Source organism: Vigna angularis, chromosome 3 (assembly GCF_016808095.1).
Source record: "Vigna angularis cultivar LongXiaoDou No.4 chromosome 3, ASM1680809v1, whole genome shotgun sequence".
NCBI lineage: Eukaryota > Viridiplantae > Streptophyta > Magnoliopsida > Fabales > Fabaceae > Vigna > Vigna angularis.
The window spans coordinates 33,459,607-33,480,920 of NC_068972.1; the positions used below are offsets into that span (position 1 = coordinate 33,459,607).

The window sequence follows — 21,314 nt, forward strand, 5'->3', positions numbered from 1 at the left end:
TTTTAATTAAAAGGTTATGTAAATATAAATTTGGGACTGTATAAATAGTAAAGGCCTAAAGTAACATATAAAAGCTTAGTCTACACGCTGTGAAGGCTATTGCGTTTTACATCTCCATAATTACTAACTGCACTCCCATAATAATAATAGAAAAAAATCAAACACAATTGCACTACATTATCACTGTTGATGCCACTACCGTCACATTCTATCATCACTATTGTTACAAAGGAAAAATAAGAGATATAAAGAACACTAAAGAAGTATTTTATGTGTTTGGAGAATTTTATTTTAAAAATCTTCTTTCAAAAATTTTATCTCGGAAATTTCAGAAAAAACTTGTCATTCTTTGAACATTTTGAAAATTTGAGTAGCGTGCTCAAAGAAAAATTGGGGTTCAGAAAGTAAAAGACTTGCTGAAAATGAGCCCAATACGGGTGTGTGTAACAAAGCCCAGGAAGCGGTTAGTTTGTTTCTGAAAAACCAAACCCTAGCAATATCACAGTTTCTACTTCAAATACTGTGACATAACTTAACACAAGCCTTCGAACTCGCCGTTTACGCTCTGCGCCTTCGCATCCTCACTTGCTCCAAGTCTCTCTCAGGTTTTCTTCTTTTCTCACTCTGAATGGTTACGGTTCTTGCTATGTTTACTTACAGAGTTTAATTTTCCAGAAAGATGAAGGTGGTCGCAGCGTATTTACTCGCCGTTCTCGGAGGCAACCAGAGCCCCTCCGCCGCTGTTATCAAGGAAATTCTCGGCTCCGGTGGGTTGCATTATTCTCGTAATCTCTTATTTATTCCAATTTGTTAATCGGTCAAATGAAATAAACTGTGTAAAGTAATTAGGTTTAGTTATGAATTGCAAAGCTATTATGTTCTTAGTTTGGTTTAGGTTGAGATTTGTGCTCCGTTTGTTATTTTTATCATTAGCGCAAAAATTGGTCAAAGGGGTTTCTTTTACTGAGTTGAGATTCGTTGCCCCAATTGAATTTCTTTTTCAGTACAAAAGATAGGCGAAAGGGTTTTTGCTTTGGGAGTGTATTACTTGGTTATTGTGGAAAGGTTCTTGAAACTGAGGATTGGAACATTTTTGTTTGTTTGTTTGTTTTACTTGCAGTTGGTGCCGAGGCAGATAGTGATAGGATAGAACTATTTTTATCTGAAATTAAGGGAAAGGATATAGTTGAGGTTATTGCTGCCGGTAGGGAAAAGCTTGCTTCAGTGCCCTCTGGTGGTGGTGGTGCTGTTGCTGTTGCTGCTGCGCCTGGGGGAGGTGGTGCTGCTGCTGCCCCTGCCGCTGAGGCAAAGAAAGAGGAAAAAGTCGAGGAGAAAGAGGAATCCGATGATGTAAGTGTTCTTATACCATTTCTGCTTCATTCATCTTTAGGTATTGTAGTTGCGATGCTCTGTATGGTTTTAAATTTTTTATTGTTTGGTGAGTCTATTATAATTGAGTAACATTCTGCAGTAGCAATCCTCTAAAGTTTCTGAATATCTTAATGGCTTGACTTGTAGATTATAGCATAGCAAAGGACAGCTTAGATTCATGTGTTTTATGTACTTTTAGTTTTATTCTTTAATCAGAATTGGAGTTTCTGTCTCTTTAATTTATGGAAGCATTTAGAGAAAACCTTTATTAGGTGAATTGAGAAGCACTACTATAAAGCACTTATGTTGTAGTTTTGTCCCAACATAATAATGTCAAGATAACTTTCATATTGCGAATTTGATCTTTTGAAGTAACTTATACAATATCATTTTTCTATATGGTTAATTGGCTTTGTATTCTGATTTTTCTAATTGTTTATCCTTCGATTTTATTTTGTCATTGCAGGATATGGGTTTCAGTCTTTTCGATTAATTGGTGTAGTCTATCCAGCTTTGTCCAGAACATATTCTCAATTGACACTAAAGATTCTGAGTTTGTCAAATTTTGTTCTAAAGAGTAATGTAGTGTGTTTTTTTTATATTATATCTCAATGACCAACCAAGTTGGATGACTTTAATTTGATACTTAGTTTCTTGATGTTATGGAATTTTATTTTGGGTATCATAGAATAGTTCATCTCTTGTTATACTTTTTTACTATGGCTATCATAAGTTAGAAGTGCATTATTTAATGAATCATGCCTTGACTTCGCTCGATGAGATCACTTTTAGTGTTCTGATTACATCTCTTGATAAATACTTATTGACAAATGAGATGATGAATTGATTTTAATGGATTGGAGAAGCTAGGTTCACTTGATCTAAATGAAATGTTTTGATATATACCAGAGAAATATTGATATAGCTACTTAAAAAAAAATGTTTACTAATGTTTGGTCGCACCACGTGTAGATGGATTTGATGGAGTCCTGAACTTTAGCATGTTTCGAATATTTTGGTAGCTGTCCTATATGCATCATTGTTTTGAAGCACACTAGCGAGTAACTGTTAATATCGTTTGCCAAATACTGTATGCCGAGGCCCTTTTTCTACCTAAAATATTTGGATAGATTCATATCCCCTCGTGTTTAGTCTTACCTACTCTTCATGTTAGATATTTTTTTTCTTTCCTATAGTGAACAATTTTGTCTTTTCAAAACTATAATTCCGGTATAAAGTAAGTTTGGACGATGTTGAAAGGTATTAATAAAATGAATTTATAGGATCGCTCATTAGTAAAATTGAATTAGATATAAACTTATTTGTTAAGATGATATGTAGTCATTTAAAAGTCAATTTCATTGAGGTTGTCGTGTCATGCTGTTATAAGACAACTCACAAGGCTACTAACAAATATTTTACACTTGAAATGTCCATTTCTTGGAAGGAGAGTATGTTAAAGGTGACTGAGTTTGATTAAATCATAATATACAAGTGATTGTGTAAATTTCAAAAATCATAATATACAGTGATTGTGTAAATTTCAAAGTTATTGGACTAGACATAAATTCCAAAGAAAGTCAAGCATACGAAAAGGAATATAAGGTCAAATTAAGGTTCCCTATCATCTCAAGCACCCTATGCCCAACCATAGTCCATGCGGTACCTTGGACGGGTTGGGAAACGCGTTCCATTAGTAGAGAATGGTCCTGGCTGGTACGTCCGGAGCGTCCAGCTTCAAAAAAGGATTAGTTCTACTACTAATAGAGCTGAGGCTAAGAAAAAAAGCAAAGCAAAGCTAAGACAAAAGTGAATATCTCTACTACCAATAAAGAGCTGATATCCACTCTTCGGCGCGTGAGTTGTTGGTCAGATTGTGGAACTCCCCCATTATCAATTACCTTTATCCTGGGAGGATGTTAGGTAAAGAGTTACAACAGTTATACAAGCACACACATGAGCACTGGTCGACGCCTTTGGTTTATAAGGCGGAAAGGTCCTTGTTTTGTTTGGTTCTTAAATGGTTGGTCAATCAGTCTACTCACTCATGAGATGGATGCTTCTTTCATAGTATCATGTGAGTCTTTAATTCATAGTTAACCGAAGTGCGACTTTCAAAAGCATTCTTAAAACGAACTAGCCGTGTAGAAAAAGAAAAGAAAGGGTTGCTGGTCTTAGAAGCACTGGATTACCTATTTTAAGGCTTTCGTTAATTACTTTGGAGAAGGTGTTGATGGCTAAACGTAAATAGAAACACTGGATGACCTATTCTAAGGTTAATGAATTGAGAATAAGCTGGATTGGATGGAAGCAATCAATATGAAAGATTTTCGAAGCAGCCGAATTAAGCAGCTAGGAGGTTTGTTTGCGGTAAACGCAGTTAAAAATCTAATCTGATGAATAGTCGAGATTCAATTGGTGTGAAGTTTTCAAATGATAAGTATCCTAGATCTAATGATGAAGGACTTTCATTTTACTATTATGGTGGTCTTTTCTTTTTCTCTTTATGTGTCTTTCTACCTTAGCGTCATGCTTCTGTATTGTCTTTATTGTGAATCTAGTGCTTACTTTACTGGGAATATTAGGATTTTAATCTTGCATTTTTTCCCGTAAAATTGGATGAAAACCAAAATCCTTCTTGGATAAGTCAATTCAAATCTTGCCACTGTTCTTTTTCCTAGGATTTTTTGCATCAACCCAGGCAACCAAGGTACTACGTGCTCCACCCCCCTTACCTCAAGGGTAGTCTTAGTTTTTGTTGCAAACGACTCTGCAGCGATTTCATCCGCATACGGCTTGCCCTGCTTCAGTCTGGTTCAAATGCTTTCTGTGGTTAAGCTTGTCAATAAATGAGGGCTTAGAATAATCTTCTTTTGTGTTGTGCCAACCTTATGCTAGAAGGAAAGAGTCGTAGTCTTAGGCGCTTTTAAGCCCTAGCCTTCTAGTCATATTAAACCATTTATGGAAAGATAGTTAGGTTAGGGGAATCAACACCTAGTTCTTTACAGACGACCTAGATAGCACAAGATGAGACTTTACAGACACCTTATGCTCTTTAAGGTCCCAGTTTCAAATCGGATCTCAAAAGTCTGTTAAATTAATATAAAAATAAAAGTATTGACTAACTCTTATTTTCTTTAAAAAGGAATCCACACACACTTGACAAAAGATCTCAGAGTGAGCTGCTCGATGAGGAATTTTGCTATGCCACCCGACTATAAGTATTGATGTAGCAAAACCAACGAGAAGATCAATCGTAGGGTTCGAATAGACTCTTAGTAATATAAGGAGCAGAGTTTACAAAACGATAGGGTTAGAGTGTTTGAGTAGGGATGGTAAAACATCCATGACACATAATTGCTAGGAAGTAGCTCCTTCTATAAGAGAAGGTCGAGATTGTTAGCCTATTAGTAACATTGAAATCACTTTGGATAAGAATATATGATTGACTAGTCTTACTATCGCCTTGTCTACATCATGTTCAAGCCTCAAGGAAAAACGTAGCGTAATGAAGTGCTTATTGTAGTACAACCTATTTTCTTATATGATATTAAATTTGTTGAGTTTTTATCCTACTTGAAGTTGAAGGAGTGTTGAAAGGATTAGGCTTATGTCACTCGGATGGGAAGGCGTAAAGTAAAGTATAAAAGTGGTGGGTTGGCTTAGACAACAAGCAAGGGAGGAGATTCACCAAGCTGGTGTGATAGTATGAGTACGGTAGATTAATGGCAAAGTCTAGCTACGTATTTGATAAAAGGGTGAGTCATTTGTATAAAAAGAAAAAAAAACCACCGACTTTTAGAATCTTACCTCTTCAATTATACACGATTTAATGGGGTTGTCTTCCTTTCTTGGGATTTAAAAAATGAGTTGGGTAAGCTTCCTAAGGGTATGGCTTCTCTAGAATGACTAAGGACACACCTAATCAAACGATCGGTAAAATGAGCCTATTTTGGTACAATATCCTCGACCGAGTATATGTTGGGTATATTGAAGAAGGGGTTCACCAGAGAAACACAAACACCAATGAGATCTGAGCCCAACCATATAAGAGATTGACACCACTATCTTCCCAAAGCCTTAAGGCAATGGGTTAATGGGTCTTTCATCTTTATATAGTGTTCTACTTTCTCATTTTTATCCAATGTGGGACTTAGACTCACACTTGGATTCCCAACAATCTCTCCCTCAAGGGTGAGTCTCTTCCACATAGGTACACTCCTCCCCCCTCCTCCAGCAGAAGCATTCTCAACCAACCACAACCACGAGTAACCATTTCCAATCGTCGTTCATCTTAACGACTTTCGATATAGGGACCATTATACTCATCTGAGCCAGTCACCAAGACAAACCATTGGCTCAGATACTATTGTTAAGAAAATCTCACGATACACACACTCTGATATTTTCCTAAAATTGAGTCTATTATTCATTGATAATTGAAGGATTTTAAATAGTCGTGACACTTACAATATTATGGGAATAAAAATAAAATCGGAAAATAAATTATCAACTATCTTAAAAATAAAATCTCCTTAATCTATCATAAAATAATATTGTACCTAGATAAACATAAAATCATAACTATGTATCCCTATTTTATCTCTATCAAAATCAAACTAAATATTACTAGACTCAAAAACTAATAAAGTAATATTTAAACAAAATTATTAACAAAACCCTAAAATTTAAGTTTATCCCAGCAAACTCCCCCATAAACTTAAATTCTTCCTTCCTTCATTTGGCTTTCCATGTGCATCATCCCACACCGAGTTTGCTTCTTTCAATTAGATTTGACTTCTTAGTTTTCCTTATGGCCCTCCTATTTTTTACTTTGGTTGACCTCTTTAATCCTCTGACTGACTTTGTTATGCCCGACTTCTCAATAACCTTGACCAACTCGTTTTCGATCTTAGGCGATTTTTCAACAATCTTGCCTGACTTCTTCACTAGGTTCTTCTCAATATCTTCATCATCCTCTTCATCTGGTTCAAGAACAATATATGCTTTCTCTTCCTTTTCAAGAGTCACCTTCTTCTACTCCTCAAGCTCAACCCTTTGTTTATTCATAATTTCATTAGCTTCATCTAGAAGTCTCTTTATCCGCTAAATCTTTTCATCTTTTTGTTTGAGTTCTTTCTCCAAGTTTTTCTTCTCCACAATTGTTGCATCCTTTACCGAGATCACTTCATCCATTGTTGGGATTGGGCTCTCCATGTCCACTGCATCCGAGCTCTTTGCCATCAACAGAATTCCACACTCTTCTTCCGCATCTTCAGTAAGGAGATTCGTCTCCCCCTTTGTCTCGGTCTTGCAATACTAATATGGCCTGCCTTACCACAATTGTAGCACTTTCTTGATCTACACTCGTTTGCATAGTGGCCATACTTGCCACACTTAAAACACTCCACTCCTGACCGATCTCCTCGGCCTTTTCCTTGTCCTCGGTCACGCCAATTCTGCTGACCGGTTTGCTCTTCATTATCATTCTCAAAATTGCCTCGGCCACGTCCACCTCATCCTCGGCTTCTTCGCCATCTGCCGCCAGGACCTCGGCTCTAAGTAATCCGAGTTTTATTCGAGTCAAACTGTACTTGTAGTGCTTGATCGTCGGGTTTCCTCCTTTTCTTTTTCTTCCTCAATTCGTGCGCTTTTAATAACCTAACTAACTCCTCCACAGTGAGAGTTGACAAATCCTTTGTCTCTTCAATAGTGACCACAATACTTTCAAAATCATTCGTCAGATTTCTCAAGATGTTTTCCGCAACCCGGTTAGGAGGAACCTCTTCTCCGTTCATTTTGAGTTGGTTGACCATCTTCTGCACTCGAGCTATAAACTCGACAACTCCCTCATTTTCATTCATCTCCATATGTTCAAACTCTCTTCTGAAAGCTTGTACTCGGACTTGCGTCACGCGGGTATCTCCTTTGTATGCCACCTTCATAATTTCCCATGCTTCTTTTGCTGACTTTGCATGAGCTATTTTCTCGAATCTAGATTCATCCTCAGAGCATAGAGCTCTGATACCTTTTGTAGGGAGGTTTAACACACACATAGATCTCCACACTGGTAAGATATTATCCTCTTTGGGCCAAATCCTCACGAATTTTCTTTTTGGTACCACTCCAAAAGGCCTCTTACTAATGGAGGTATCTTATGTGTATATAAACCCATGTCCATCTCTTGTTTTATCTGATGTGGGACTTTGTTTTCACCCAACATCCTCCCCTCAAACAAAGGACTATGGTTCTCCACCTCCCCTACAACGAAAGTCCTTTCTTATCCTCGAGTATACCATGGTCAACACCGAGCATCTCTTTCGCCCTCTTTCATGATCCATGGTCACGCAACACTAAGCATCTTTTGCTCTCACCCTTTCATAATTCATCTGGCTATTTGCCACCAGCCACTTGTCAAGGCTTCACCTTATCATGGAGGGACGTACTTGTCTGAGCCCGGTCACCAAACCTGAACCATGGGCTCTGATACCATTTGTAGGGAGGTTCAATACACACACACATACGCATAGATCTCCACACTGGTAAGATATTGTCTGCTTTAGGCCAAGCCCTCACAAATTTGCTTTTGGTACCACTCCAAAAAGCCTCTTATAAATGGAGGTATCTTATGTGTATATAAACCCATATCCATCTCTTGTTTTATCTGATGTGAGACTTTGTTTGTACCTAACAATATATCATGTACGCTTGTTTTAAAAAAGAAGTGCAATCACATTCTATGAATGAATTCCTTCATAACCCTCAAAAATAAAGTAGAGAGAAATGGGAGAAAGCAGAGCCACGTTCTAACTCTTTGTTGTCTAACTATCATAAAGTCATTTTTGAAATACTTGGGAAACACTAGAATAGGAGGGGGAGGAGAGTTGAATAGTGTTGGGGAAAATTTTTTGCCAGAAGATAGTTTAACAAATTTGTTAAAGATTAAATGGTTTATGTGCAAGTTGTCAAATGCTTGAGTTATAAAGTTTTGTTTAAACTGCAAGCTCAAAAATAAAACGTTTTTCAATCGTTTATGCAAATCTACTATAGTGTTTGAGAAAGACAACCCTTAATAAAGATAAGGTTTGGTGACAAAAGCTTTTATAAACAGTTGATTTAATAAGCAACTACAAAGTTTGTAAGTAAAACATTTTGCAAGGCTAAAGTAATAAACACACAATTATTTTATACTGGTTCACTCCACTAAGCTACGTCCATTTATCCTCTAAGACCTCTTAGAGAGTTATGCTATAATCTTCAACAAGATTACAACTGAGTATTTGCACCACTTTTGGTTCCACCTAGTCAATCCTAGTAACCCCTGTTACTCTTACTAGAACCATGTATCACCCACTCCTGCTTGTACAATATTCTTCACACTCTTGGTTGTACATTATTATTCACCACTCCTGATATCCTTAGACAATCCCGATATCTTCCTGATACGCTGTCTAGTTGAGTTTCACCTCTCCTGGTTTCCACTAGACAAATCATGTACCAACATTCAAAATATTTAATCATGTATGATCAAGTGCTTTGATGCTTGTATACCTTGTTCTTGATATTTGTGAAGATCACAAAAGTAGGAAGACTTGATCAAAATCACTACACCCAAGAAAAAGACGTTAAGAAATATGAAGAATATTCTGGGAATGCTTCTCTTAAAGAATTTTACTCTAACACATCATGCAAGCTATATTTTGATAAAGTCTTGTACCTCTACAAAGTAGACTGAGTTTGACTTCTCACCTAAAAAGGTTACCAACTGTACATGAAGTTAACCTCTCTGTCTAATGGTCATTTCTCAAGAAAATATATAAATAGATCGAAGCTTGAAGAGAAGACAAGAAGGATAATATAAAGATCATTTGAATGCTAAAACAATCTTGTTGTTACTCTACTCATATATCGTTTGAAACTATTTTCTAGAGAAAAACCTTAGCAAAATCTCATATTTTATTGTACTGTCTTTATCCTCTCTTTGAGAGTTATCCATTTGTATTTTCTCATAACACTGATTGTGTTGTATAATTCTGAAAAAAAATTAAAACACTTGGTATTTAGCTCAGTTGAGTTAAAAATTCTAGACAATTGTCTAGGGTTGAGACAATAAGTGGTTAGAATACTTGTATACCGGGAATGGTTAAATTCAGAATACTTGTGTTGACTAGGTGAACCAAGAGTGGTGAGAATACTCATTGTAAACCTGGAGAGGTAAAACTTGTGTAATTTTCGTAAAGATTAGTAGAATCCCTTAAGAGTTCTTAAGGAGAATTGTATGTACCTCAGGATTGAGTGAACCAGTATAAAATCTATGCTTTATCGATTTGTTCTTTGTAACATTTTTCATGTACGCCATTTATAAAAACCTTCGTCTAAACTTATTCGAATCATAAATCTCTTACAAACCCATTAGACACTGCTTTGAGAAAGAGTTTTAAAACACTATTCACAATCCCACTATAGTGTTTTCCTGTGTTTCCAAAATAAGACAACGCAAAGACTCTAGAAAAAGACTGAATATAATTCAATAGATTAACAATCATAAGCAATAAACTCTACAATTTTTTTTAACTCTTGGATCACTACTTTCTCTTTTTATTTTTTTTCAATATATATATATATTTTTTTTACTTGGATTTACCATTCTTTTTTTCTTTTTTTTTTTAATTTTGCAATTCAACACAAACAAAAAAACTAAACAGATTTTCCTTCAAACACCAAACTCATGCTAGAAAAAAATAAATAGTTAATTGAGACTATAGTTAAAAGAATAATACAAAAATAAATCATTTCCATAAATTAAATGTGAAAGTACACCATTTTAACAAAAACTATAAAAAACACCAAAAATAAAAAACTGAACGAAATTGAATAAAATATTTTGAACTTTCCTGTTTATAAATTTATAATAACATCAATTGGTTTTTATTTATGGAAAAGTTTATGCAAATACGCTTCTTGTTTGTTTTGTCAAGACAAATCTGAAATAGTCAACCGTATATTTTCCTTAAACATGAATCAAAGATATGCTTTAATAATGCTAGATTTTATCGCAGCATGAACTCTAAGGTTCACTTGGGGGAGTGTGAGTGGATAGATTTGAGGGTGAATTAACTGTTGTTTGTTTGAGTGGATTTGGAGGTAAATGAGAGTGAATTTGGAAGTAAAGTTTATGAAAATTAGTGTAGGATTTGATTGATGTGAAGGATAAAAAAAATTTGTTTAATTGATAGAAATTAAAGATTACCAAAATGCCCTTTGTTATTAATGTAATATAAAATGAAAATTGTTAATGTTATATTTAATTGTAAAAAAGTTTATAAAGAGTAAAATATTAACATTAATTATTTAAATTAATTTTAATATTGTAAAAAAATTATTTTAGTAAAATGAATTTATTTTTAATTATAATATTTTTATAATATTATTTATTACCAAGGTGAAATTAAATATTTTTAAAAACAAAAGAAATTAATCACACAACCACCAGTACCCAAAGGCAGCCTTTCTAACTTCTCTCTTCATCCAAATCCAAAACCTTTCTTTCTCCCTCTCTCTCTCCCTTCTCACTTATCTCTCTTCACCTCCACCAAACCATCTTTCCCGCTTTCAAACTCTCGTCTTCCCACTATTCCTCCTCCCCTCTCACCATCAGCTTCCTCACCGACGACGTCCTTCGCCGCTGTTGGAAGTCCCACATCGACTAGAGATAAGGCCAATTTATAATATATAAGTGAGGTGCAAACCTCACTTTACAAGCCGACTTTGTGGGGTTAAGTTAGACTTAAAAACCCACTTTCTAATATGGTATCAGAGCCATGGTTAGAGCTTGCTCATTCCCGCTGCTTATGTCAACCTCCTCGCTTTCCTCATCAACCAGTACTTACTCCAACACTTGACGCTCCTGCCCAACACCGCCACTTTTGCTAAAGTAGACGGGAAAGAACCATTACAAGAAGACAATGAAGCGCCCTTGGCTGGAACTGTCGAGATTTGTGTCAACAGAAGAGGCACCCCGGAACCGAATCCAAGAAACGAATGCCTAGAACTCAATACAATAAGCTCTTTTGTAAAAGTGTATTTCACGTTGATAACACATGTTTTGAAATGTTTTTTCTGAAAATATGTTAAATTCTTTTTCTAGTACTTTTTCTCGAAGGGGTAAAATCTCAGTGCGCATACGTAATGATGTTTAAAAATGTTGAAAAACAATTTTTGTCCTTTGATATGTTTTAGAGTACATGATAATCGTACGTATGTAGGAAAAATGTCAAAGGTCTTGACAAAGGAAAACAAAAGTTACTGTGCAGCATTTGACTACCATTTAATAACTTTTATAAAGATAAAATAATTTTAACAAAAATTAATTTTTATTTAAAAAAAATAGAGAACTGAGGATAGCAAAAAGTAATGTCAAATAAGTGTAAAAGAAATTTTAGTATCAACGAACCATTGTACGATAACAAATGATAATTTAAGTTGAATTTTTTAAACTGTTCGTCTCTTAACCTTTAAAATACATTCATTTACATTTATTTTAATGTTTTAAAATATATTAAAAATTTCTTTAATATTCTAAATCAATATATTTTGTAGATTCAGCACAAATGAAACTAAAAAATATAACAAAATCCAAATTCAAGATTTTGTTATTACTTATAACAGATATATGATAATAATTCTCCGTTCTTTATTTTTTAAAAATAAATAAATTTGAGGTAACAAAATAAGAATATGATTTAAAAAAACAATGTATTAAAAAAACGCAACAGACATAATTGAGTTTTAAAACTCTGAAAAATACTGAAAGCTGATTTTTGACATAACGGAGATTTTAAACAGCTGGAAATTCATGAAGTTTCATAACCCCAAGAAGAAAATAGGGTTCTATAAATCCCACATAAGTAAGTGGGGTTTCAAACAACGTTGACTCTCTCAGGGGTTTAACAAACCGCGGCTAACGTCTTTAACAAGGGTTAAAACCTCAAAATCGTCATAAATAACTCTAATTAAAAGAAATTATTTTTGTAGTGATTTCATTCATACATATACATTGTAATTATATATAATATATATAAAAGTGCAGAAATTACAAATGGTTATTGAAATTAATTTTCTTAGCACCAATTAATTGTCATATGTATCTGTTTTGCCTTGTAGGAAATCTGTAAACCAAATGGCAGACAACTTTGGATATCTTTTGAGGCTATGGTAATCTACAAAGATTGTTCCAAACCTCGAAATGTAGCCTAAAGTCCATTCGAAGCTGTCTGTTAAAGACCATGCAAAATATCCTTTCACATTCACGCCATCCCTAATAAAATGAAAAAAAAAATATAAAGTTAAATTATCATATAATTAGTAAGATTTTTTTCTGGCTTTATCAAATATTTTAAATTTATATTTAATCATATAAAAAAAAGACATTTTGAACATGGTGCAAAGCACTTACTTGACTGCACTTTGAAGATAATAGAGATGATCATGAAAGTAATCAATTCTTGAAGTATCGTTTAAGGCTTCTTCAAGTGATAGAGTTGGATCACTGAATTCATCTATACCTATATATAAATATGAATAAACTATTTCTTTAATATATCAGTATGAGAAGGAAAAACACATTATATCAATTCTCTCTCTAACTCAAATGATTTCATAAATGAACATTTTCATGATTAAACTAAACTGGTACATTACCATTTTCAGTGATGAAGATCAAAGGGTTGTCATACTTTGTTTTGACATAAAGCAACAGTTCATGAATTCCTTTCGGACAGACATACAGCCATTTTGAAGTAGTCTGCAGTAAACAACTTTCCTTTTCTTCATTCAAAAACTAATTGAACTGAAGCATTCATATGAAGTTGCAGTTTCAACAAAATATAATTACAAACTTACCTTTTCACCAATAGGTGTTCCATTACGTTCACCTGTCAAGATTCTAAATCATGCTCTACTGATAACATAAATTAACAAAATAAATACTTGATTTTGATGCATCAACTGCAACTTGAAGTCAACTTTATATCTCCAAAAGATGGATTAGAATAAGAACGATAAATTGGATAGTATCATATGATTTCATTATTCTTTCATATGTTAAACTCTATGTTCGATAAAAATGAGATAGATATTAAGCACTTACTTGTAAGAATAACAAGAGAATCTGTGAGGTAGCTAGGCCTTGCTTCACTTAATTCAGGTGCATCAGTAGCATAATAAGAAGTATAGTAGTTTAATCCAATAAAATCAAAGGACCCTCTTAAAAGTTTGATTTCATTAGCAGAGAACTTTGGTAATCGACTCCCTACCAAAGATTGCATGGATTTAGGATATTCTCCAATTGTCAATGGCTCCATAAACCTACATTACAATATTTCAATTAGTTTTTTGGACAAATATATTGGATTATTTACGTGTAAACTAACATAAATTAGTTATAGAGATTATTAGTTTAATCATAGCATTATAGTTGAGTAGATAATCAGTCTTTATTATTGAATTTTTTATCTGATAATCTGTCATGGATTGGACTGCTCTTTTGGTGTTCTATATGAGAAGTTGTGTTCTTATCTGACCACTATATCAATTAGACTTTTTATGTCTATGACTAATCATAAAATGAAAGTAATTTTCTCTACACACATCTATTACATTCCAGAGTTTAATTATGAGGAAAACATATTATATCATGATGCATCATTGTGTGACAAGATTTGAATCTTTTCTCCTACAATATATTGACTTAAACTGAAAAAATAAGTTATAATCACTATCATAGTAAAGTTGAGTTCCACATTAGAACTTAGCTCTTAAAGTAGTTACCATCCAAACATAAAATCAAGGGCTCTTTGTGCAGCAAACTGATCCAACTCTGTATCATAGAGTGGTACTATCCAATGACATGCCAATGATATCCCTATCATACCCTTTTGAGAAACCTACATATATATGAAGGAAATTTGAAGTTTAGGACTATTTTATTATGACTCTTTGATTAAATAAGGAAACCAATACACTTTTCTGATTGCATTTCAAAATACAAAATATGTAATCAAACCTGATACTTTGTATTATAGACATTGACAGCAGCTGCATGAGCTAGTAATTGATTGTGAGTAACAATGTAGGGTTCAATGGCTGAATCACCATCAGTACAGGATAAGTTTTGCCAGGTTGAACATCTTCCAGGTGGTGAAATACCATCAGCATACCCATATTTACTAAAGGTCCATGGTTCATTTAATGTAATCCAATGTTTTACTCTGTCTCCAAATTCTTTAAAACAAAGTTCTGCATAATCTTGAAAATCATTCCTAGATAGTGATAAACAAAGTAGATAGATATCAGTTAAAATATGTTCACACAAGTATATTTTGATTATTTGATGTAAGTAATGTGAGTTACACTATATCAGGACTTAAAAAACCATCATATGCATCTTCTAAGGCTTGAGGAAGGTCCCAATGAAATATGGTCACAAAGGGTTCAAGCCCTGCATTACGGATGTCAACAAATTGAATTACTTGTTTCAATTTCAAAACTAAATTATAAAAAATGAAGTTAACAAAAAATTATCAACTACATATTAACCTTTAGCTAATAGTTCATTGATGAGGTTGTTGTAATAGTTGACTCCTTCCTTGTTCACACCTCTGCTAACCTTTCCTTCTGAAATTAGCCAAAGAATCTAATATTTAAATAGATAGCCATCAATTTATACAATACTATACTTCTATTATTGCAATGATTAAGGAGTGCTAATGTACAAAATTATAAGAAAGTGAAGTTTTTATATAGTTCCCAGTTTCTTACTTGGAAGTATTCTGGACCAAGAGATTGAGAATCTGTAGGCATCCATGTTCATTTCCTTAATTATTTCAATATCTTCCTGTGTTATTAGATATGAAAACAATTTCAATTATGCTTTATTTTTATTGCTTCACTAGACATTAATGTATCAAAGGGTCTTTATTATCGTTACCTTATAATGATGGTATTGATCAATGCTAACATCTCCATTACTTCTGTCCAATATTTTATCTGTCATGTTTCACACAAAATATGCTACAATTTGTAACAATAGACATGTCTCTATCACATCAAGTACATAATAATAGTTTTAGAAAAATAAACTAAGAAAACTCTATCAAAACTATACTACATTTCAATACAATATCACGAACTCAATAACTTACCATACATAACAAGCTATAATTGAACACACTATAAAATAATTTAGTGAACATGGATTGTACTATAGGCAAAGAAACAAAAGAACCTGGGTAATTATGAGTGTATGTGTCCCATATGCTTGGTCCTCTGCCACCAACATTAGCTGCACCTTCACACTGGTTTATATGCTAATTAAACATCTTTCAAGATTATTGCAAAAACAAAAATTCTTTGAAAATAAAAGGATTATTGCAAAATTTTGTCCATTTGTGAAACTTTCCCTGCATGCATAATTTTTATAAAAATTTACAAGAAATAAATTTGCTATAAAATTTTATTCAGAATTTACAATGTCTCACTAAATAATATAAACAAAATATAAAAAGTTATCACAGTTTTGGAGTACCTGATAAGCAGATGATGCTGTCCCAAATATAAAATTTTCGGGAAAACTGCTTCTGTTAAGAGATGTACTCCTAAAATCATCAGTGAAAAAAGTTGAAATTGCAGCTTCAGTACCGATTGGTGCTGATCTCATAATCTGCAAAAAAACATAGAGAAGATGTAAACTCAATGACAAAGCTGCAATCTTCATAGTTGTTTCACTTTCATTGCAGATGTATGCACTATTATTACACAAGACTATATAACTAAGGAACTCTATTATTGCAAAGCAAAGATAATGTATATTAAAATTAAATTCTATTTTATAAAGAAATCACCTTGATGTGAAGTGTGTTTTCCTTATTAGTTTGAGGAAAATATATTGTGGTATATTAACTAAATAGTGGAGAAATCTGATTTACAAACCAAGAGTAAAAGAAATATAAACATAATGATACAGTAACAACATGATTTGTTTGAATAGAAGAAGTTAAAGGAACCATCAACTTATTGGACTATTTATTTAAGCCGTTTCTTAGAAAAAAAAAAATCAATAAAATACTCATTATAGTTTATAACATACTCATGTGAAGTTATTTAAAAAGTATGTAAAAAATGGTCAGAAGAGTTTTTTCTTAACCACAAACGAAGTATATTAATTTATAATTATGTAAGAACTATTTAAAAACAATCTTTTTTAATGAATAATTGATTTTTGTCATAATCAGATCCATTATATGATTGCATGTTTGACTTTTTTAATATTATAATAAACACCACGAGAAGCACTTTACTAAAGAATATTAAAAAAGAAAACTAAACAAGCTCACATGATGTCATCATCCATGCAGTATATTAATTGCATCCTATCATCAATGTGTCCCAAGCTTTATTATCCCTTTAAAACTTATTGATAGATAATAACATCTTCATTATTTTATCTTTTATGTTTTAGTTAAAATAATATAGTGATGATTAGATGGGTATATAGTTACTTAAATAATATTTTATTTTATAAAAAAGTAATTTAGAATAATTTAAAAAGGATAATATGTATCTAAAATGATATTTGTATTGTTACTATTATTAGTAATAATATTTTAATAATTTACGATAAATTGTGTAATAGCCTATAAAATTGTGTATTAAAAGTGATAATATGTTTTAAATAATGAGACTTACTTATATTAATACTAAAAGTTCAAATTTATAAATAAAATTTTAGTTAACGAGTTTCATTGTATAAGAATATACTATTTTTCTAAAACACATTCTTTAAGAATATTTTATCATCTTTCTTTGTTTGAAAATCATAGAATGTCTAAATGATTATTGAGACGAGATTTTCAAATCTGTCCGATCTAGTTATGTAGAAGAATAAGTTAGTTTATGCTCTTTTCTTTAGTTTGTGCGTTTCTCCATGTATGTGGTTGTTCTCGTTTTGCATGTGTTATCTGAATTATTTATAGGATTCTTTACTAATCAGTAATACTAACTTTATATCATGATCATGTTTTGGTGGCTTCTAGAAACAAATAAAATGCTTTGAATCGTTGGAACTTATCTTAGCACTCTTAGAATAGTTTGATCCTTTAAAAAGTAAAGGAAGTTAAATACCTTTGTTTTTTTTAAGTTTTAATGTTATGGGAATTGTGCATGCATGTTGGTTGTTTGTGATTGATGGAACGAAAACCACCTCTTCCCCTTCTTCCAAATTAATTTTCGAAAACCACCTCTTCGTCTTCTCTTCTCTATCGTTCGTCTTTCCCCCTTTCTCTTTCGTCTTATCTCCTTTCTCTCTAAAGTTTCGTTTCTCTCCCTCTTAACCTCCAATGTAATAACCTTCATTGTCACCTCTCGGTTGCTCCACCATCTTCGATATATCTTTGGTTTCCTCCACCAATGCGTTAACCTTCACCTACGTGCCGCTATGTTGAGGTGCATAAGTCTTGGGTTTTGCTTTCTCTTATAAGCTAATTTGTTGTTGATTGTTGGATTTCTTGAGAACTTTATGATGGTTGGGCTCTTATTTTGATCTATTTTTGTTGCTTTGTAAAGGTTGTTGCTTGTCATTGATGTTGTGGGAAACATTATTCTATTACTTAACAAAATATCACGTATCATTAACAAAATATACAAGCTACAAAAATGTGACAAAAGAAAATATTCATATTCTTCCAATAGAAATTGATATATCATATTGACATCTACTTTGTCATCATCAAAGTAATTCCTACATTGACTACGTACATCAATCCCATTTAAATCAATTTGTTCTTCAACCATTTTTAACTTTCTCTCCAAAACAAAACCCATCCTCCCGTCAACTCATCTACCACATAACTCATTTAATAAACTCCTACTAGTCTTAACATTTTCTTGCAACTCTAAAAACCAACTAAACAGGATGCTTTGAATAAAACATCTTTTGTTCTGAGTCAACCTTAGATTCAAATCACCAACTTATTTCGTTTTGAACGAATGTCAAAACACTTGCATACAAAATTACTTTTATAAATGAGAGATAAAAGGAAAAAAAAATAGAGAGATTTTCTAACAATGGACACATACTTCCATGATCACATTCACCGTATTTCTCTATTTCACAATATAAAATACAAAAAGAGAAAAGGAAAATGGGCTATCGAAACAACAAATCACCAAAACTGTGACATCCCAAAATATATAGCAATGTATATATGTAGAATGCATCTATTATAATAATAAAAAGCAGTTAAGAGTACACAGTAGATAGGATTAAGGAGTACAGTTATCCAAGTCTGGCTGGGAAGTTTTAAAACTTAAGTACAAGTCCATAATTCTCCAAAATACATTATTGAATAAAGGTTAAATGGGACCTAAAGATTGTTTCCAAAATACAGATCATGATAAAATGAAGGCTAGAAGTCTTTCAAAATAAAGAGCTATTTAAATTAAGAGCTAGTAGAAATCCTAAGCACTAGGGGCTGGGTCTTCCTCAACTTCCAGAGCTTGCTCCAAAGGTACATCATCACCTACTGCTCACATCCAAAGGATTGGATGATCATCGCAAGGGGGAAAGCAAACACATGCAACACATACAAATGCAAGGGTGAGCTAGGTCTCAAACAATCATACAATTCATTTTCAATCAATCTAGCATTTCCCAGAATATCCATACACACATAAACACCTTAGTCATCACAAACATAAGCATTTATTTCATAAAACTCATCAAGACAAGCATCCTATCATGTTAAGACTCCTAGACACGTCCGGACATAGAATGTATGTAGAGCTGGGGCGGGTTGTGCACTTGTGATGGCCCCTACTGCTTTGCAAAGCCATTGCCGAGGGATTCCACCCGACCATACACAAGGCTAGTCCGTTACCGCGGAATAGACCTTCAGTGATAGCGCCTACCCTAGGACCTCCCACTACTCCCACCACACGCGTCAATCCTCTCTAAGTGAGAATGAAAGACCGTTGGAGTGTTAGGGATAACCCCCCATATGGAAGCCTCTCACATTCATTCAATACACTAACTGATCCCACCGAGAGATCTTAATTTCATATTCAATCCGACCACTTTAAATCACATGATATTCCTCTTGAATCAATAATGTACCTCATAAACCACTTTGATTCATCAAACATAAACTTTCATAGTCATTCAAGTGCATTCTTACTATATTGTCTCATACCAAATCCATACACCATCATACAACATCAACCATGTCATAAAACCCACTCATACATTACATACTTTCACAAAATCATCACTTATTAACACAAATTTCTTTAGGACTTTTAATTTTCAATACTTAAGTAATTCAAACAGCTTGGAGACCCTCACCAATGGCTCCGAAAGGGTCAAAACCCCCCAGAACGACCTAAAGAACGTCCAAAACAGACATTCGAAACCCCGAAAACCACCCAAAACTGTCCTGAATGATTTTCCGACGACAATAATCGATTATCATATGTGATAATCGATTATTTGCGAGAGCATTGAAGAGAATACAACTCTCTGACTAAAATAATTGATTATCAAGTGAGATAATCGATTATTCTTATCAGTTTTTTACAGCAACGTGATTTTTCTGGTTTTGGTGCATCTTAGACACTTTAATGAGTTTCTAACACTCCAAACTTGATCTATATGACGAAATAAACTTGTATAACTGATTCTAATACTTCCTAATCTTATTATCTAGTGATTTAATGTTGATTTAAACTCTAAACCCTCAATTTCATCAACCTAGGTACTCAATTCTGAATCTACCACTTATAAATTATTTTTAACACTTTTAACACTCCTAATGAGTCACAATTAACTTACCCAAGTTATCTAAACTGATCCTAACAACTTGAAATACAAAATTCAGATTTTGACTACCTTAGTTCTCTTCATAGGTTATAAACTTCAATGATTCACATGGTTATTTCCTAATAAATTATTTAACCGAATTCATTTCTTCTAAGCATTCAAAATTATCACAGCATTGTATCAATACCAGTTCCTAATCATCCAATTCACAGTTCATACCAACATTAGTACAACATGATCACACAATTTCTTCATTTTCAACCAACACAATTTAAACATGTTCATCACCAAAACAACATAACAGTAAAAAGCAAAATAAATCCGAAAAGCATATCATACATCATCTAAAATTGTAACTAGCTCCCCTTACCTGGAAGTTGAGCAGTACAACTTGCTAGAATACTTTAAACAGGACCCCACACAGCGGAGAACCAAACAGGACCTACAGATCACCACATTGGTGACAGCCAACAACTCTTAGAGCTAGAATAGGGCAAGGAATGAAAGGAAGAATACACAAGGCACATGCAAGAGCAAAATCGCATGCCCTAATTTCAAGAACAGTGGAAGAAAAGGGCAAAACCACTTACCCGCTATAGAACGCGAAACCGATCGGTTCAAGTCGAAGCTCTCGACTCCGGGAACGCAGAATCACCACATAAATGACAATGCAATGGCTGGTGTAATGTGGAGATTAGAGAGAAGGTAGAGGAAGAAGAAGAAGCTTTCTAGAGAGAGGAACACTTTTAAGAAAATGAGTTCAGCTTCTTTTTTCTAAAAGTTTAGCAGAAACTATAAAATTGTTTTTTTTAATAAAAAGCCCCTCCCCTTTTTCTTAATAATGTTTTCACCCCCATCCTCTTTTAATATATACATATATATTTTTAGGTTCTTACATTCTCCCCAACAACAAAAATTTTCGTCCTCGAAAATTCACTTATCAGATAGAAGGAACACCCTACTCTCATCACATTCTCTAATACAACCACGTATTTTGACTAAGATACTACTCCCCAACGATCTGTCTAAATCGAAAAGCCATGCCTCTGTGTTAAATGCTCTAGTGTTCAAT

General features: G+C 33.4%; 2 protein-coding genes across 2 annotated transcripts; one reads left to right on the plus strand and one right to left on the minus strand.

The window, feature by feature from the left end:
- Positions 1–453: 453 nt before the first annotated feature.
- On the plus strand, positions 454–2,085 carry LOC108325112 (60S acidic ribosomal protein P2-1). The gene is made up of 4 exons (XM_017558124.2): positions 454–605; positions 676–767; positions 1,121–1,350; positions 1,838–2,085. The coding sequence occupies exons 2-4, from the start codon at positions 680–682 to the stop codon at positions 1,862–1,864; spliced, it is 345 nt and encodes a 114-aa protein (XP_017413613.1). The 5' UTR covers positions 454–605; positions 676–679; the 3' UTR covers positions 1,865–2,085.
- Positions 2,086–12,423: 10,338 nt separating this feature from the next.
- Positions 12,424–16,213, minus strand: LOC108326347 (cyanogenic beta-glucosidase). Its single transcript, XM_017559804.2, has 13 exons — positions 15,956–16,213; positions 15,656–15,725; positions 15,359–15,417; positions 15,190–15,265; positions 14,968–15,045; positions 14,782–14,869; positions 14,435–14,690; positions 14,200–14,315; positions 13,520–13,737; positions 13,273–13,304; positions 13,072–13,174; positions 12,827–12,935; positions 12,424–12,688 (listed from the first exon to the last, which is right to left on the minus strand). Exons 1-13 carry the CDS (start codon positions 16,142–16,144, stop codon positions 12,502–12,504), a joined length of 1,581 nt encoding a protein of 526 aa, XP_017415293.1. The 5' UTR covers positions 16,145–16,213; the 3' UTR covers positions 12,424–12,501.
- Between the last annotated feature and the right edge of the window lie 5,101 nt (positions 16,214–21,314).

What these genes read in the sequence shown, in the direction of transcription:
- LOC108325112 (XM_017558124.2), top strand. Translation starts at nt 680, where the DNA reads ATGAAGGTGGTCGCAGCGTATTTACTCGCCGTTCTCGGAGGCAACCAG. An exon ending in CAAGGAAATTCTCGGCTCCG is followed by an intron (nt 768 to 1,120) that starts GTGGGTTGCATT and finishes TTTTACTTGCAG; the next exon opens with TTGGTGCCGAGGCAGATAGT. An exon ending in AGAAAGAGGAATCCGATGAT is followed by an intron (nt 1,351 to 1,837) that starts GTAAGTGTTCTT and finishes TTGTCATTGCAG; the next exon opens with GATATGGGTTTCAGTCTTTT.
- LOC108326347 (XM_017559804.2), bottom strand. Translation starts at nt 16,144, where the DNA reads ATGAAGATTGCAGCTTTGTCATTGAGTTTACATCTTCTCTATGTTTTT. An exon ending in ATACACTCATAATTACCCAG is followed by an intron (nt 15,418 to 15,655) that starts GTTCTTTTGTTT and finishes GAAACATGACAG; the next exon opens with ATAAAATATTGGACAGAAGT. An exon ending in TTCTCTTGTTATTCTTACAA is followed by an intron (nt 13,305 to 13,519) that starts GTAAGTGCTTAA and finishes GAATCTTGACAG; the next exon opens with GTGAACGTAATGGAACACCT.